At 42.0% G+C, this 18,839-nt stretch overlaps 1 protein-coding gene across 1 annotated transcript in view; it reads left to right on the top strand.

The window, feature by feature from the left end:
• Positions 1-1,098: 1,098 nt before the first annotated feature.
• LOC119379134 (U3 small nucleolar RNA-associated protein 4 homolog) overlaps positions 1,099-18,839 on the top strand; it is a 32,125-nt gene continuing 14,384 nt past the window's right edge. The window contains exons 1-12 of the mRNA XM_037648321.2: positions 1,099-1,339; positions 4,654-4,708; positions 4,827-4,946; positions 5,557-5,625; positions 7,817-7,901; positions 8,380-8,548; positions 9,543-9,618; positions 11,749-11,796; positions 12,699-12,855; positions 13,325-13,386; positions 14,338-14,595; positions 16,839-17,016. Of these exons, the coding sequence (XP_037504249.1) occupies positions 1,188-1,339; positions 4,654-4,708; positions 4,827-4,946; positions 5,557-5,625; positions 7,817-7,901; positions 8,380-8,548; positions 9,543-9,618; positions 11,749-11,796; positions 12,699-12,855; positions 13,325-13,386; positions 14,338-14,595; positions 16,839-17,016 (1,429 nt within the window). The 5' untranslated portion in view covers positions 1,099-1,187. The remainder of the gene's footprint in view (positions 1,340-4,653; positions 4,709-4,826; positions 4,947-5,556; positions 5,626-7,816; positions 7,902-8,379; positions 8,549-9,542; positions 9,619-11,748; positions 11,797-12,698; positions 12,856-13,324; positions 13,387-14,337; positions 14,596-16,838; positions 17,017-18,839) is intronic.

Raw genomic sequence — 18,839 nt, 5'->3', positions numbered from 1 at the left:
TTGCTCAGTTTCCCAAAAGACGTATTTCAGAGCAACAGTGAACTGAAACGCGTTTTGGTGTTCATTACAGCCATGCTTTTTCCTCGTGTTGCCAAGATTCTCGACAGGATCCTGCTGCAAGTGGCGTCCGTATTGGAAGGAAAGCGAAGCCAAAATTTTGGAAGAGGCCCTCCCACAGCAAGAGGACGGCCTGTATGGTGACAAGCCCTCCATGAACTGTGTGAGGCTGCTGGGGGCTGTCACATCCTCAGCATTTGATCCATTTGACTGCCTCCTGCAAAAACTTCACATGACCAGAGTCAGCACTGATGGCACAGTCAATCTTGCCAGGCCTGGCAGCGATGCTTTTGCTGCTGAGATAGTCAAATAGCCTATCAATTCTATCAGTGAACTCTGTTGTAGACTTGGCAGTCCCATCATTTCCCCCAAAGCAATCGTTACAGTCAGTGCCACCGACACCGACTCATTAGGTCCCTCAGTGGCAACCCTTACTTTCATATTTACAAGGCCTCTCGTAAATGTGGTCATCTGTCAACTTTTTAGCTACAGTTTCATTCTAATTGGGTCAGAGTTCTTGTACAACTCCACATTGTGTTTCTATTTAATAGCGTCAGTGCCAAGTGAGTTTGTGAGGGACACGCAGGTTATCTCAGGTGCACTTTAAGAGATGCGAAGTATCAAACTGAAAATAAACTTTATGAACAGCCACTTCAAAGATTGGTTTACCGGGAGTTACGTTTAGCTGCTCCGAAAGTGTGCCATTACTTCTGGCACTTCACACCTCTCGAGTGAGTCGGTGTGTTTACGTCGTCAGCAGAGAACGCGCACGGGACTTGGCCACCTTGGATTGCATGGCTTGTACCGCTTGTACGCATGCACTTGGACACATTTGCACACGCTTGCACATTCACAAAATTGCACTGATTGCACGATTGAGAACATTGACTAAGCCAGGGGACCAGTGCACCCATTCCTTCCTCCAAGAGTGCACGAGTCATTTCCTTCCTCCATGGCACGAGTTCGCACAGTGCAGAGGGCGCGCGCGGCACCAGCAAAACGACGAAGCCAATTTTGTAGCCGTAGCCAAGCCACGCCAAAATCAAACGTGGTTTGTTTGGTGCGCAGACGTCACCGGCGGGTTAGCTGCACGCTCTTATGGACGCACGTGCTCGTAAAACATTGAGGTAATGGGTAAGAGGGTGCGATCAAGCAGTTCAAGTGAAGAACCATGTGCGAAGTTGAAGTACTTAGTTCACAAAGTCAAGTTTTTCAAGCCTGCACCAAAGGCCATCACCGTTATGGCCTATGACCATGTGGCTGAAAAGCTAGCTGTGGTAAGGTCTGTATCTGCTGCGTTCGGTCTTTCTATAATCTCTATTTAGTTTATAGTAAACGTCACTATTGCTGCAACAAGTTGGTTTAATACGCTTGTGGTTTGTGGAGTTGAGTGAACAACATGTGTTGCCGACGCGCTTGCCTGAAGTCCTCTGTAATAGCATACCATGCTTATGCTGCTACTAGCAGTCAGATGCGTGTTCAGAGATATTATAAATACTCCAAAAGGGTCAGAATATTTAGAGATGCGTCATGAGGGGGCATCTATATTGCCTGATTGGATCGATCGCGAAATGTTATGTCGCTGTGCTTGTTGCTTCCGTGTACTTCGATTTAGGTGCACGTTAAAGAACCCCAGGTGGTCGAAATTTCCGGAGCCCTCCACTAAGGTGTCCCTCATAATCATATCGTGGTTTTGGGACATTAAACCCCAGATATTATTATTATGTTTGTTGCTTGGATCTGCCGTGTCTGTGTGAAGCTCAAAAGAGCAGCAAGCTCTCGCTGCCGTCACCTTCATTCCTTATCAAGCATATTTCTTACGCTTTCCTTGTGATCACGTCTGTACCAACTCAGTAAACAAATTCGCCTAAATATGTAGTTGCCGTGGTTCACTGAAATAGTCAAAACCGCGCTCTAGTCAATAAACTAGAGGCCGTCCAAAACCGCGCCGCACGTTTCACCTCAAGTAATTGCCAACGCAATGCCAGTGTCACTGAAATGAAGAATAATATTAATCTTCCTTCACTCGCCATTCGAAATACACTTTCTCGCCTTAGCCTCTTTCACGAACTTTAATACCATCACCCTTATCTTCGTTCTCACTTGATAACACCTCCTTCATTTTTTCACGTCGTGTTAATTACAAACAGTACATGCTCCACGTTGCCGTACTGTTACATTCATTCTGAACACTAGCAACGACTGGAACCACCTCCCACAGTCCCTTACAAGCGTTGCTCACAATGATAATTTCACTTCTACGCAGTCTGCAAAGAGATACGTAAAGCCCAGCTCCTCTCCTCACTTTTCAGTCCTTCCCATGTTCCTCTACCTTTGTACTGTTGTTTTATTATTACGCGCTGTAATTATTATTGGCTCAAAATTGTTACGTGCTCTAACTACTATACACACCGTAGGCATTGATATTAACTTCGACATTTCTGCCCCATAACATGTAATTGGCCCATCAACATTTACTTTGTATAATTCAACTACTAATATATCATTTCATTTTTCAGTCTGTCTGTTTTCATATTGTTCTTTTTATGGCACTCATTTGCTATGACCTTCCCCTCCCCTTTGTAATGTGAAAACCCTGAGGGTAATATATATAAATAAGTAAATAAATAAAGCTGCAGCTTCTGTTGACATGGAATCGGCCGTGGCAGCATGTCTGGCTGTTCCTCAATGCCTGCGTTTACAATCGATGAGGGGTAGGAGACACAGTCATTCACTCCCTGCGTTCTTTTGTGCTCTCCCCTCTTTCTTCTGTTTGCCAGCGGGGCCAAGGGGATACACAAAGGAAGGCGAGGGGGCACTGGCACTAATTTGATGTCACCGTTTCTTTCTCCGTGCGAGTTCATCTCAACCAGCTAGTGCTCCAAGATGGCGACCACAGTGACGTCAATGAAAACTATGTATTTTGGCTGTACAATCGGCTCAGGCATGCTTCTCTGGCTCTGATCAAGAGCGGGCTCCGCATTGTCGAACTCAGAGTCAAAGTGCCGCAACGATCAACCAAACATACAGTTAATATTTTATGCTAAAGAAGTGTTTTAAGGACCATTTACATATTGGGATCTCACAACCAAGTGCTGAATTGTTTCTATGAGTAGAAAACAAAATAGTGGAAAACTTAAAAACAAGGCCCTAAAACCTGATTACAGCATTGCCTGGAAGTTCAAGCAGCTGGGATGCTTTTAAATGATCGAAAAGCAAAAAGTAAAATAGGTTCTTTCATGGCTTGCAACGGGTACTTGAAGCAACAGTAGGGCTTGAGTTCCTGCCTTTTGCAATCCTTGCAACTGGATGGATTTGTTTGTAATTAAAATCTAAAGTAGAATATTCTGGTTCGAAATAGTTGGATACATGATGTATATAAATATTTATGTACTCTGTAGAAATTATTTGCTATGGTTGAGGTTGAGGGCGCGAGTTAAAGGGACACCAAAGAGAAACAATGAATTGGTTTAGATTGATAAAGTGTGCTCAGAGAACTGTTGTGTAGTTAATTTTATCACCATAGGTTTATTATTAGAGGAGAAAACCAAGTTCAAAGTTTCATTTTTAAATTTCGCGCCGAACTTTGTAATTCGTGACGTAAAAGATTTCAAAGAGCATTTAACGTATCTTGGTGCCACTGGCTTGACGAAATTTCCACAAACTCGTTATGTCAAGTCTCTGGCCCCCTCAGAAGACAATGTACTTCGATTTAACCTATTAAGAACTACGTAGGCAGGCGCCGTCAAAAATATATGACGTCACGGCAAACGGTGCGGGAATTCCAAGGTGGCGTCGCCACCTGTATTTTCTTTGTGCGCGTTTTCTCGCTTATTAAGCGTCTTCACGCAGCAAGCGTGGTGTTTTTGTTATCGTGGAAGACTACTTTACTAATGCGAGAAAAATCGTTTTGCTCTTTAGTGTCCCTTTAAATTCCTGCCCACGGCGGCCGCATTTCAATGGGGGTGAAGTGCAAAGAACACTCATTTACTTAGATTTAGGTGCACGTTAAAGAACCTGAGGTGGTCAAACTTTGATCAGGAGACCCCCCTCCAGCCTGCCTTATAACCATATGGTGGTTTTGGCACATAAAACCCCAGCAATTATTATAATGACGTGAATTGGTGGCTTTGTTAGTGCCATACAGCAATTGAGGTAGTTTATGTCCTTAAACTCCTCGGTAGGGGGTTGCTGGTAAAATCTGGCTGTGGCAGCAAAATTCCTATAGGGTTTGCATTTAAATACCATAGGAATTTGTATTTCTACTTGTACCTCGTTAAACAACTCCAAGTGGTAAAAAGACAGTTACAGAGCTTTCAGCTTTCCAGTTGCTTTTATAGCTAAGGCATGCGTTTACTAGGTAAAACACCATCACCCAATCATTCCCTCAGGTATAGGTCAGTTCTGTGTTGCATTGGCGCAGTAAATCATCACTGGATCACACATGCCATAGTGGCTGGACCACTCGGGTGGATTTTTAAAATTCTAATACCCAACAATATGCCAGTTTCCAAACACATGATTATTTGCATGATATATATTGCTGTTTTTATGGCACTATCTTCTCTAATGCTTTAAATGGTGTTGTGTTTTCAGGTCTGACTTTTCTATTGAAATTTGGAGCTTCAAGTTCACGCCATGTGTCGAAGGGGTAAGGTTATTTGCATGGTTCTCTCTGCTGAACATTTTCTTTCTTTTAGTAATAATAATAATAATACAAAAAATACAATAATACTTCATTATATGTCCTCCTTCTGTTCCTTGTCCAGGTGATACTTGCCAATCCAGACAATTCTGTGGAAGCAGCGGTGTGGCACAATGGGAGGCTGTTCACCACAGGCCTGCATGGTCGTATTGTAGAATATGATCTTGTTTCATTTGAGCAAAAGGTGGGATATTTACTTTTCAGTTCTTACTTGCTTATGTCTGTTACAATGTCGTGTACATTCTTTGATATTTAACTGTTTTAAGAAATCTTATTTCGAGTTATCATGTCCATGTTTTTATAACTTGATATCAGTTTTTTTATTTTTCCAAGTGTGCCTGTTTACTTTTCAAGCAAATTGCTGGGCAGTGTGTTATGTTTCGTGAATGAAATGAAAAAAAAGGACTAATTTGATTGTTTCAGGGTATTTCTTTGAATGGAATGTATTCACTCAATATAAACAAAAATGTATATTTTTTCTTTATTTGAGCATTATGCAACCATGAATGTTTTTGTTGAATATATTTTGCTGTTGTTTAGAAAACTTCTACTACAACTCTTACATGAGTTATAGGAATTTGCCTGTATATATATATATATATATATATATATGCAGTTTAGAGAAATGGAAATAGAATAAGGGTTTCCTAATTTGCCCTTTTAGTGTAGCTTTATTTCTAATTGCTATTCTTATGTTGTTTTAAGATAAATATTGTGCTGTTAGCTAAACCTTGGGTTCATATGCACCAGCTTTAATTGTTTTTTATTAATGCTAATCAAACTATTCGTCTCAGTACTCCATTGCAGTAACATCAGGAGCTGCCTGGTGCTTAGCCGAGGATCGTCAGAAAACGAGACTTGCTGTGAGTTCATTGCTTTCTATATCAGCTGTGCTCATGAGTGTCAATAGAGAATGGTATCCATGATCAGTACGACGTCACTCTTCTTCAGTCCGACTTTAACACTGCCTTTGACCGGTGTAATGCATAGCTTATAGAACTTGTGGGTGGTGTCTTATGTTTAGTAAGGCACCAACTGGTAAGAAAAGGGTAAGGAGGGTTAGCTGAAGCATTAATTTGAAATAAGTTAATAATGTCAGAACGCATTATAACCAAAATTCAGACACTTATAGTGCATGATACATGTTCACTTGAAAGTAATTCTTTCCGTGTCCAAAGGTGAGCATGTTGGTTCTCTTATGTTATATTTTGCTGAATTTTTCGGTTTGTCCTGTTATCACTAAGGTTCTGATTTGGAATACTGCAAAAGCATTTGCATTATTCCAAATCAAGAGTCCCAGACATACGGTCCATGTGGCCATCTTGAGCAGTCTTAAAAGCCAACTGCCATAAAGTTTCTCGCCACGTAAAAAGCCTAGAAGAATAGACAGTTGGGCGAGTTTCTTTTCATGAGTCCCGATGTCACCCACCAGCTGTTCGATCAGATTGTGGCAGTACTGCAAGTTTAATCGCTCTTTCTGTCCCTGCATCAGCTGCTGCATCTACAGCTGTAGGGCCGAAAATTGGGAAATCATCCATGTAGGCTTTGCAGCTTGTCGTGCATGGTCGCATGTTGTTGCTTTGTGTGTCGCCACACACTTTTAGTATCGTCGTTGTCTTTGTTGCTGGCTTCAGTTGAATCACTATCCCAGTCATCTGATAGAGGTGAACAATTTTCTTGCTTACTGAAATTGTCTCCGCTTTCACTAAAAGCTTTGAAATTATTCCCACAGAAGACACTGGGTGAGAAAGTGGCCGTAGTTCACAGCGAACAGTGCGCTGTTGAGAGCGCTACAATGTTTCGTGGCTTCCATCTATGCAAGTGCTGCACCTAAATACAAGCTCCACCCACTGCCTTCACTGTCCCACCCAGAAACAATTTGCATACATGTTACATCCGATCAAATTTGCTCATTTCTGTGACGTCAAGCACTTTTCACATGTTTTAAACAATTGGTGTACCTGTACAGACACATGTTCCTGTCGTTGGTTTTATGTAGGAAAATTGAACGTCCTTGCAAATTTCATCAGATTCTGACATCACTACTTAGCCTAAGGTGATATTTCAGGCAGTAACGACGAATCTTTAGTTCTCGACATGCATGGCATTTATATTAGCACAGAAAAAGTACTTACGGTTCGAAAGGAAACCGGCTTGCACAACTCACTTACATAGGTGATTGACAAGTGCGCCGCGGTTTGGCAGGCGAAGCTTGTATTTATTCTTAGATTGTAACCGACTATAGTGTAGAAGAAAGCAAACCGCGAGCATAGAAACTTGTTTCTTCCTCAAGAGATGGCGCTTCATGCATGGGAAGAGTATGGGCACAACAAAATGATGAAATGTGTGCAATTCAACTACGGAAAAGCTTGTCGGACAGTGCTCAACAGTGGACTGCTATGGCCGTGTTGCATTATCAGGAGGGCCCACCAATGGACTGTAAAGAGTTGATGCTCAAACAAAGGCATGCACTGTAAAAATGAGCTCAGATCAGTGAGAGGACTGGTTTTGTTTTGTAGTGCAATAGTTTTAGTAAAATAAGACAGTTGATACCCCCCTGACTGTTTTTAGAGCACACCCTAAATATAGAACAACTTTCATGGCAGGTCTTAAATTTTAAATGCATGTTGCTACACATTAACAAAAATAGACAGTTTTTGATTCCGAAACTGGGAATAAATGAATAAAAAATACCAATACATGGGGGCTCGCTGGAAGTGATGCAGAACCCAGCACTTGGCTGATCAGCATGACCTGTGAGATTAGGGAGCTCCAGTGATGGCCTTTGAAATGCTGAAAAATCTCTGAGGCGACACGCTCAGACATGTGTCAGTGTGCAGACTGTCAGGTGTGTGCAGTTTGCAACCATAGCTTTTTTTTTTTCTTGCCCCTGACCCTATCAGATTGAAGCTTATAGAGAACTGTACATAATTAAAGTGCCCAAAAGCACCACTTGAGAAAATCCTGTGCTATATGGTTAACAAAATTGGTCTGATTTCATCCGAGCCATTTAAAAATTTCACTGCCTTAATAAGCTTATTATTGTTATTGTAGGCTGGTACAGAAGAAGGCCGTGTGTGTATCTACGAGGTGACAGAAGATGGTCTTAATTTCCAGAAGATGTTAAACAAGCAAGAAAGTAAGCATTTGCTATCATAGCAACTCATTTTGTTAAATGTGCATGACACTATTTAATGAAGAGGGTTGTGTTTTGCTACTTTGACCATATCAGAATGCATGGAATTACTTTGCCTTAACTTATATATTAAGCAGAGAGTTTAAAATTTGCAGCAAAGTAAGCTTTTACTTATCTGAATACTATTGAACTTGTGATTGTCTTAAATGCCGTTACAAGTGAGAAAGCTGCAGGCAACCATTAAAGTGCTGATATGTATATTGGGTATATACTATATATAATATATTTTCGATACCACACAGAATTTGTTATATGTATAGAAAAAGTTATACGATATTATAGCTGCTACTTCACACATCTGTCTTGCGTGTTTCGTCGTTCCTTCTGTCCCTGTCCTCTACGTACGACACTGTTAGCATTTAGCAGGTGCTAAAACGTGATTTTTGTTTTCTGATCTGCGGTTTACTATTCAACATTTCAGGTCGTATAATGTGCTTAGCTTGGAACAAAGATGGGAACATCATAGTTTCTGGGTCACCAGGTGCTATTGTCATCTGGGATGTCAACACAGGCCGAGCTGTGGATAGAATTTCAGTAGGAAGGATTGAGAAAAACCAGGAAGCGTTAGTGTTGTGTCTGGCAGTAACAAGGTCAGTACCGCTTTGAGCGTCTTTTTGTGGCCAAAACATGTTGTGAAGAAGAAAAAAAAAAGTAATTTTGCAACTGGCAAGTGCAATCATGGTGAGCTGAAAACAGTTACTAAAATCCCCTTTTTTTTATTTTGTACTGTGGCGCTGCTTTGCAGATGTTGCCTTGAGGCCCTTGTGTTAAAGGGTTCTGGTAAGGCAGTACTGCTACTGGCAAGGGCTACACGTTTTAGAATATCATCCTTTTGCAATGTATCTTTTACGTTCATAGTGCACTTCTAGTCATTGTACGCTTAAATATTTTTGTGCACTTTACAGCGACTGTTTTTGGGCCTTTATACAGTCACGTTACATCTACCATATGAAGTTTACGGCATCATCGAACACTTCACACCATTTCTTGGTGCTCTTTGGCCATCGTCGATCCTTGCGCCATAAAACATCATGTATCATTATCACAGACACTTCAAGAAGCAGACTTAAAAGCTTGTTACAAGAGCAAACCTGCTATATTAATTGAGCTGCAGTGAATCTGCATGATGCTCATGTTATCATTGTGCCTGCTGCCAAAAGATTTATCTGGCTTTAAAATATGACCTCCACCTAGGCAAGATTTGGCCTCGCAGTTCTGGTAGTATCATTTTCTCCAAAATATGCTCAAGTGTGTACCAAATACAACAGATGCAAGAGGTTCGTTGACATCACAACATTCAAAAGAGGAGGCCCCAAAGCTACTCTTCATGGGGATTTTTAGCAACGTTTCAGCATGCTTAAAGGTTATTGTGGTGCTTAGTGTGCCACAGATGAGTGCTTTGGACATGAAAATTTTGGCTGCACTTGCTGCTTGGTACCACTAAAGTGTTCTCTGGTCATATTCATGAACTTAGGTTGCATGTTGATCATAACCAAAAATATTTTGTCATAAAGCTGTAGCGGCACCACCAAGCAGTGGGAATCTGTGTAATGTGCATATCTTTACTCTCTTCTATGTATATAGCGACTTCACAATAATCACAGGAGACTCTTATGGAAGGACATCATTCTGGGATGGACAAACTGCAACATTGATATCTGTAAGTGCAATGTTCTATGTTGCTAATCAAGCTAAAATTCACCCAAGTTTAACCAATTAAAATTATCAGCCCACTCATTGGCAGTAAAGAGAAGCGTGCAATATGCATATATACTATATATCCAAAAGTATGTTATTGTGTGCGTGTATGTGTATATTATATGTGCACACACACAAACACACACACACACACAGCAACATGCTTTCACATTGCTTATTGTCATTTGTTGTGGTTTGAGGTGCTGCCAATTGATCCACACTTGACCTTGCATTTTCAGAAATATGATCAGACAATTATGGTGCCTACCGTCAAATCCTTTCTCTGTATTCTCTTTTCGTTTGGAAAGAGAACAATGTCATAGCTGATGCTTTTGTCTCCAACAGTTGAGCAATTCAGGGCTCTTTGTTCGTACACAACAGCTCAGGAGGCTGTTTCATTGGTGGCTTCATCTTGGTTAAAGGAGGACTGACAGAGAAATTTTGCATCTTGTGTTTTCTGTTGCAATAAGTAGCTAACGACCCACTTATCATAGCTGTAAAGCTCGTTTGCTCAAGTGCACGACGGTTAATTATTTGGAGACAGTTTTATAGCACCCAGTCGCAGTTTTGGTCTCAGAGAGTGCTGAGTGAGGCAGGACCCAGAGTGGTTTTCGTGTAAACATAGCTGGCTATGTGAGCACAGGAAACCATGTGCACATGAGCACCGCGTTGACAACTCTTTTCAATGAAGGCTTCCTGGGTGCAGCTATAATCACCTCTGAGGCGTTGTAAATATGCGTGACTCCCCCAAAAATGCACTGCTGAGGCAAGGACATTAGCCTCTGTACTCCCGTGCAAGTCTGCCCCCTCTTTTCGTTGAAAAAGTCTGCTAGGAGAGAACGCTTACGAGGATGCTTGCAAGGATCGTGGCAGCCAACACAAACTCGTGACGCAGGGGGCGGTTGGTTGTGAACACGAAAACCGAAGGCGCGTTTCGCATGCAGTGGCGCGACACGCACTTTAAAATTGATTTTAAATATGTTGTAGGCATATTATTCGTTGATATTTCATAGATGATGCATGTGTGTCCATTCAAATCTATTGCACAGGTTATCCCACCTTCAAAATTTTGTGTCTGTACTCCATAGGCTGAAAGGCCTAAGAAATCCTCCAGAAAGGCGTTGGGGCTCAGGGATGGCTTTTCTCTTAGCAGTGGCACAGCATCTTCGAAGACATTTGTACGGATGATACCTGTGAGGTTGAAATGCTTCACAAACATGCTTAAAATTGAAGCTGTAGTCATCAGTTTGTTTCCGCAGTATGGCCCACTTCTATTTCTTGCACTGCTCCTGATCACTTGGCAGGTAAAGCATTGACACCCGTTAGGTCGTGCCCAGTGTATCCAAAATGGAACCCTGGCCCACAACATGTGTACAGCATTGTCACGCAAACAGGCTGCTTCAATTGTTTTAGAATTTGGCTCTTGTTTCTGAAAGCAACCACCGTGGTAAAGTGGCCTATCTGAACATTCAACACGAACCAGTGCAACTGTGTAAAAGGATGCCCTATCTTGAATGGTGGTGACACAGTGCAACAGCTTTTTGTGGCATATGAAGTTCTCCCATAGTGTGAGGGTTGAGTTTCGCTGCCACTAAGACTATTGAAGGACTCTATTTGACATTGTTGGCTCTAGCTTAAATCATAACTTTGGTCGCTGACTTTCAACGAGGTGGTTTTGGTTAGGTGTAGCCATTGAGGTTGTTGTGAGGCATACCCTCGCATGGTCAATGCCTGTCCCTGATATGTCTGCACCCATAGACATTTACATGGAGATTGGGTATGACATCATGTGCACACGCTGAACTTGCTCTAATTGTGCAAAGTCTTACCAAATAGCAGTTAATTGCTGCTGTAGTGGCCATGTTTGTTAGTTTGTTACAAAAGCATTATCAAACAAATTGTAGAAATTCAACGGAAATATACACACTTCTTTTTTCTTCTTTTTTTTTCTAGTAATTTCACTAATTCCCACCTTTGTTCTGATCTGTGTAATACTTGCAGTGAACACAAATTAATGTATTTTTTTCTCTTTGCTGTGTTTGTGAATTTGGCAGTGCACAATGGTTAATTGTTTCTATTTTGACTCTTGCAGAGCTTTAAAGCACACAAAGCTGATGTTCTGGCACTTTGTTTAAGTGAGGTAAGCAGATGTTGTCCTTTGTCCCAATGTTTTAATGTTACAAATATTGCTGAAGATGTGTGCAGGAGCTTTGTTGAATGCCTTAGTAGGTTATATTTTACTCAGTTTACAGTGGTTTTTACTGGTTTCTGTTTAATTATTTCAGAGGACAGTGTGTGTCGATATCAGCAACGCAATGTGACTATTATACCAATATCTATGGTGCATTCAAGGTGAAATGTTGTCTAGCGAATCAGTGGCTGAATTATTAAGGAGACACATAAATAACAATTAAGGAAGCACAACTTCTTTCTCCGCTTCTTCTTTCACCTTAGAGACACTGCTTCAACGAGTTGTCAGTGTGCCTCATTTTTGGTACTTCTGCAGAACTGAGTCGACAGCCTGCTTCATCATTGCTTCTTGGTTAGAGCTTGAGAGCCCATGGATTGGCACCTGTTGTTACTGCTGGCTTTTCAGCTCTGCCCAGTCAGTGAATGCTGAAATGTGCAGTCCACCGGACTATTGCATAATACCATATGCTGAGATGTTCACTGTAATGTGGGTGTGTTCGCTGGGCATATGCATCCATGTTTGATTTGAGTGCCTGCCTTTGTGCCTGTGCTGTGTTCATAATTATTTTGTTTAGATGGTTAGTGTTAGTTAATATTTGCTTGACTGTGATACATAGTTCTTAAAGATGCTGAGGTTTAGCTTTTGCAAAAACAAACCACCATGACTCCTGGGCACTATTGTTACAAACTTTTTCTCTTTCTCCCTTTGCTTTCTTCTTTCTGTACAGAAAACAAACCATGCAAGATTAGTCTACATATGTGTATATACAGACAAAAATATTTTTGTTTGCTACCCTGTGCACCTTGGTTAGTTACTTGAGCTGGCTCTCTAATCTTTCCCTTATTTTCCAGGATGAAAAAGATGTTTTTGTATCTGGTGTGGACCCATTGCTTGTGAAGTTTACCAGGATAGGTCACACACAGAATTGGGCCAATTCAATGCAGAAAACATGCCACAAGCTAGATGTTCAAGCACTTGCCTTTGCCAAAGGACAGCTTCTGTCTGGGGGTAGGTAACATTGTTTTGTAAGAGTTTGTCTAGCTTCCTTTGCTGCTAATACAGTGCCTTGGCCTTGATGTATGTTTATGAAACACACATCGAGGCCAAGGGGTTTCGTAAACCACTCCCATCAGACACTTGATGTGCTTGCATTCATGTTTTATGGTAATAATTGAAGCAAAAATGATTTTGAAGCAGGTGATTGTTGCCTGAGTGTGTTATCCATTTCATTATTTCTGAAATATTATTATTTCTGCTTTACCTGAATGTGACGGCACACCGATGAGCTGTGTCATTGGTCTCTATAAGTAACATCTTTCTACAAATTAAACATTGGTAGAAGTGGCACGCTCTGTGTGTAGTATTTCCTTTTGTCTGTCGTCATCTTAGCACCTTTTGCCTCAGAACATGGTAAACCAACACGACCAGTTATCCATCCTAACATAGTATATTCTTTTTTCTTGTCTTTGCGGCTTAGGGTGCGACACTTCCTTAGCTGTGTCAACAGAGACGTCACTTGTGACACATTGTCCACTCCAGGTAAGCTCAGCTTCTGTCATGTGTTTAGGGGTACATAAGACATCAAATGTGTCTTATGTTAAAATAACTGTTTAGAGAGTTTTGTTCTTGAATAGAAAATATATTTCAGATTTTAACTGTGCATATTTAGGTACCAAATTCACACCTTTTTGGTAAAAAAAAAAAAAAACACAGTAATTACGGGTTTTATGTGCCAAAACCACGATATGATCATGAGGCATGCTGTAGTGGGAGACTCCAGATTAATTTTAACCACTTTGGGTTCTTTTAACGTGCACCTATATCTAAGTACACGAATGTTCTTACATTTCGACCCCATTGAAATGCTGCCACCATGGCCTGCAAGCGTATCCTCAAGCTTAGCAGGGTAGCACTTTATGGGTAAATGTTAAATGTGTGCATGTGTGTGTGCTTGTGTTTACTTAATGTACATTGCTGGCATAAAACATGCATTACTGGCATTTAAAAAAAACGTACTTGGCCTTTAATGCTTCATACCACACCAACTTTTTCTCCAGGCTAATCGTTATAATAATTATAGCAAATGCAGTGGGCAAGCATGTTATTATGTTGCCATTCATACTGAATGACAAAACTTGTTAGCAAGCATGGCCCCTCCATAGCAGTTTTTCAGGGAATTTTCTAAATGTGTAAATCATTGGTGGTGGCAGCATTTTTTTTTATTAGCTCTCAGGCATTGCTTTCACTCCTTATAGACACTTCTTCATTGAAAGCCCCTGAATGCCTTGAAATGTTTGCCACAGTAACTGCCACAAACCTTGTTGGTAGCACACTGGAAACCACTAAACAGGCTGATTGATTTCCTTTGGCATGATGAGCAAAGTGTCCTGTTTCTTTCTTGCATTCAACAGTTTTGTCTGGCAGCCAGGTGAGCCATAATGTTGAGTTTTTTGAATTTCATGGAGCAATGAGTGTGTGTGGTACTCGCAGTCCTCATCGGTACAAGTGGCAGCATCAAGTGGCTGTGTCCTGCTCAACTATGGAGAGCAGTTGGAGCTGTGGCGCCTGGACTGTGCTACAAGTAAAGAAGGTCCCTCCAAGACTTCGGCAATATGTTCAAAACCTGAGCTGCTTGTTCGAGTGAAGGCACGGAATGGGGCTACCTACCACACAGCTGCTGTGTCGCATGACCATTGCTGGTTGGCTTGCTCAGATGCCGGCAAAGCTCGGCTCTATCAAATTAGCGAGGTTAGTGTGCAGGTTCTCGCACATCGCAACTTCATAAGCGTGGATTTGGGATGCTGAGGTGTATTCATCACTTGTTAACCAAACGGACCCTGTAACACCTAATTGTCAAAGCTTTGTGATGGCTTAGAACAGTGGTGGCACTGCTCTGCATGTCCCAGGTGAGGGGCTGCCGTGTGGCTGTCCCAGGCAGCCAGCTTGAACCCATGCCCGATATCCATGGACGTCACACAAACTCGGCCTGTCTCGGGCAGCTGCTGTGGGTTATCACTCCTGCTAGCCCATGGGATGCCAGGTGACAGTGGACCTTGCATGAACTGTGTGGGTCCCAGTAAAGTACCTCGGTTGCCTGCTGCAGGTTTTTTAAGTGGCTCAAGCACATTGTGGACCTCGCTCGACGCAGCAGTTGCTGTCAGCAGTGATCGCATTCACGTCCAGTGTCGGTGATGGTTGGTACTGTCCCCTGTGTTTCCTGTTTGGTTGGCTGTCTCCGCCCAGTTTTCTTCCATGCTCTCCTTCAAGGAGTACTGACACGAAATTTTGAAGGCGAGGTAATTTGTGAGATAGATTTGTGTGGATGCGCATACACCATGTACAAATGTCAACGAAAAATATAGCCTAGAACATATCTAAAATCCATTGTAAAGTGTGTTGTGCCCCACAGCTGAGCCAAAGTGGAGCGCCTCGCGATATTGATATAGACTTGGTTATAATGTAAACAATCGACAGCCACCTATGTCACAAGGTTGTGTTGGCTGCTATGCTCCTTGCATGTGCTTTCTGCTGCAGTTATGTGGTTACTGTATTGCAGTTGTCAACATGGCATTCATGTGCATGCATTGCTGTGGGTGGCACACATCACTGTTTTATGTGGTCACATGGCCAGCTTGTTTGCAAAAAAAAAAAATCACCCTGGTCCCGCCTCTCAGTGCTAACTGAAACTGCGACTGGGTGCTCTAAAATTGTCTCCAAATGATTAACTATCTTGTGCTCAAGCAAACAAGGTTCCCAGCCATGATAAGTGGGTCATTAGCTCTTTATTGTAACAGAAAAGAAAATGATGAAAATTTTTTGTCAGTACTTCTTTAAATTATCACACTTTGGTTTGTGTGTGCCAATCATGGCATGCCATGCCTTGGCAGCAATACTTGGCAACCATGGAGTTGCTTTCTTAATGAGGACTTACTATGATATTCTTGTTCTTCTGGATGCAGTTGCCATCCATTCACTGAATGTATTTGTATTTGCTTCTAACATTAGCAATTGTTTCCAAGCAGTAATACCCAGCTATAGGTTAATCACTGAGCAACTTTGATATTCATACTTCATTTACCATTTTGTGCTTCCTTTCCTTCTTTACATTTTTCCCCTCTCATCACATATATAGTTAATTTTGCAACATTTAGTTCAATAGAACAGCCAAGCAGTAATCTAAAATCTATATGTCGATAATTTCAATGAAACTTACGAGGTTAGAGGTGCAGCCTATGTGGGCATGCCAGTGAGGACTAAACGGCCTCGTCATGGCACCTACTGTTGCATTCTCGCATTCAAGGCTGGCACTTCTCCCATGTTTTCTCTTGAGTGAAATTTTGTTGACTGAGGGTGCTGCAAAATTATTTTTTTTTCTTTGCAGTGAGGGATTACCAGCTGTAATTGAGTGGTACAGACTACATGCCTGTGTTTGACCACTGCTCTATTGAAGCTATTTGAAGTTAGCTGTGCTAAAGAAAAATTTATTTTTAATCTTTTATTGTTGATGTTGCAGTCTGTGAACTTTTGTTCTTATTGTACATTCTTTCTCATGAGCACTGTCCACCTGCATTGTTGTGCATGCTCCCGTTGTCTCGTGAAGGCATAAAATGCTGCTTTGTGAGCCCTGTCTAGTTCATGCAAAGGATTAGGGTATATTATATTTTGTTTGGGATTTTATAATGTCTCTTGAACCTCCCGCTTAAATGCGTAAGTTAGTGATTTTCAAAACAGTGTTTCATATCTATTCCGTGCAGTAGACAGGGGTGCTGTTTCGGATAAAACAAGCACAAATATAAGAAACAAGGCCATGCTTGAGTAAAGCATAGTTATTGACAGCTGTTGCATAATGCTAGATAGAATAGAACTGTGATATACTTCAAAAATGTGCTCCTTACATGACTTTTGCTGGAATAAACACATAGTGCAGCACAGTCCAGAAATGTGCAATATCAGTACTGCCATCTAATTGGATGCCCGTTTTGTCACTGCAGGTTAGTGGGTCTAGCCTTGACTGCAACAAGGTATCCACCTTTAATGAACAGATGGGCCCTGCCAAGAAACTGATGTTCAGTCCTGATGGCTCATATTTGGTGGCACTGAGTTCTCGTGGAAGTGTGCACGTGTTCAGCATGCCACCCAGGCACCTCTACACCCTTCCGTCCAGAAAAGGTATGCGCACCTCTGTTGGTTTGTTTGTACCTTGGAACTCGAGCTGCAAAAAGTTGTATGAATTATCTAGTAGAACTTGTTCTTGGGCGAGTTGGCGCCCAAGTTTGCTAAACATGTTGTATAGTTGCTATATACAGTAGACTCTACAGGGAAATCTCTTAAACAGAGCTGCTGCTTAAATGGAACAAGTGCTTCTGACAAGATTGGTCTCGTACTTGTATTCTGCAACCCTGTTCATCTCTTACTAAACGGAACTCCAGGTCCCTACAGGTTCTGTTTAACGATAGTCTATTGTATTTCTGAATGCTTTTTAATGGACAGCTTCTGTGATGACATATCTGACGTTACTCTTTCATGCCACTGCACATGCTTGGAAGTTTACCTGTTTTCCAGCTTTGACTGTCAATGAACATCTGGTAGTTGGCACACCTCTTTCTCCGTCCTTTCTTCATGTTTCAAGCGTTGCGCCAGGAAAAGCATGTTTAGTGAATTATCTAGTGCTGTGGCCGAATTGTGACTTCCTCTAAGCAGGTTGTTTCAGTGAAATGGGTCCAATAAAATTCTGGAGCCTTTCCCTTGTCGGGAAAATGGGGGGAAGCGAAGCTTGGCGTGCGCATGCCTGACCTACTACTTCTCTTTCTGTCTGTCTTTCTATCATGAGCCCTTTCCCTCCTGGCAGAAGTGAAATGGCTCCAATTGGTTGCGGGCGTGGCGTAAAAACGCCAGTGGCAAAAAATGCGAGCTGAAATCTACATTGACTACCTAAAGAGATGTTCAACTTCTCTTTACCAAGCTGAAGCTTCTAAATGTGAGCCCCAGAGCATTGCTTATTGCGATAAAAGGTATGGAGAAAACTCCAGTGTGCGACGTGCAGCAGATTCACATCGTTTGCCTGGAGTCGTCGTACAGTTGGCAGAAAGATGAAGACTGCGACCATGAACTGAACGTGTTGCTCGATGTCGCAGATTAGACTTACAGCGACATACAAGAATCTTTGTCTGCATGCAGGAAATGTTTTTTGAGAAAGGACAGTGCTGAATGGAGTGCAACCAGAGTGCTTTTGTGCGCTTAAAGTGATGATCCTAATTATTTTTGGTGCATGGTTGGCATTCTGAACCTGACTCTTAAGAGTCGGCTATCAAACAACTTCAGTGTTTGCGGTTCATTATTCTCCATGGTAGCAAACGAGGAGGGGACGCTGGTGACTATAGAAAAGGCATTTGCAGTCAAACCCATGCTTATTTTTTAAAATTCGCTGAACTCATTAGACATAAGCTACTACTTTCCTTTCCCGTATCCACTGTCATCATAAAGCGGAAGGAGCACTGCTAGCTTCCTGGCGAGAATCTGTGCATGTGTGCATGTATAAATTTATAGCAAATCTCAAGTGTAAATAATTTGACTGTGTATTTGTGACAATAAATCTTTTGCATTTCTGCTTCATCCTCAGTACAGTCAAACCTCGTTTATACGTACCCGCTTTAAACGTACTAACGGTTAAAACGTAGTTGCGACGAATCCCCGACCGAGTCTCATAGAGCCCAATGCATTCGCTGACCGCTTAAGCCGTAGTGGTTCGCCCTATGCCTACCGGTTAGTGCGTACCCTGCGTCCCGAGATAACTTTTTGTGCCATGAACTTTTACCGCACCGCTGAAATTCTCGACGCCACAATGTGCCGCCAAAGGTTTTCCGTCTTTTCTAGAAATACGGATATCGGTCGATCACCGATTCCGACTTCCGCGCGATTGCGGCGACGCCTTTGCAGGTAAGCATCGGGAAAGAACGAAGGCGAGGCGGCGGCCACCGACGAACGCGCCAGCA

Source organism: Rhipicephalus sanguineus, chromosome 1, assembly GCF_013339695.2.
Source record: "Rhipicephalus sanguineus isolate Rsan-2018 chromosome 1, BIME_Rsan_1.4, whole genome shotgun sequence".
In the NCBI taxonomy this organism is placed as follows: Eukaryota; Metazoa; Arthropoda; class Arachnida; order Ixodida; family Ixodidae; genus Rhipicephalus; species Rhipicephalus sanguineus.
The sequence above is the reverse complement of the archived record's forward strand: the minus strand, read 5'-3'. Positions and strand labels throughout refer to the sequence as shown.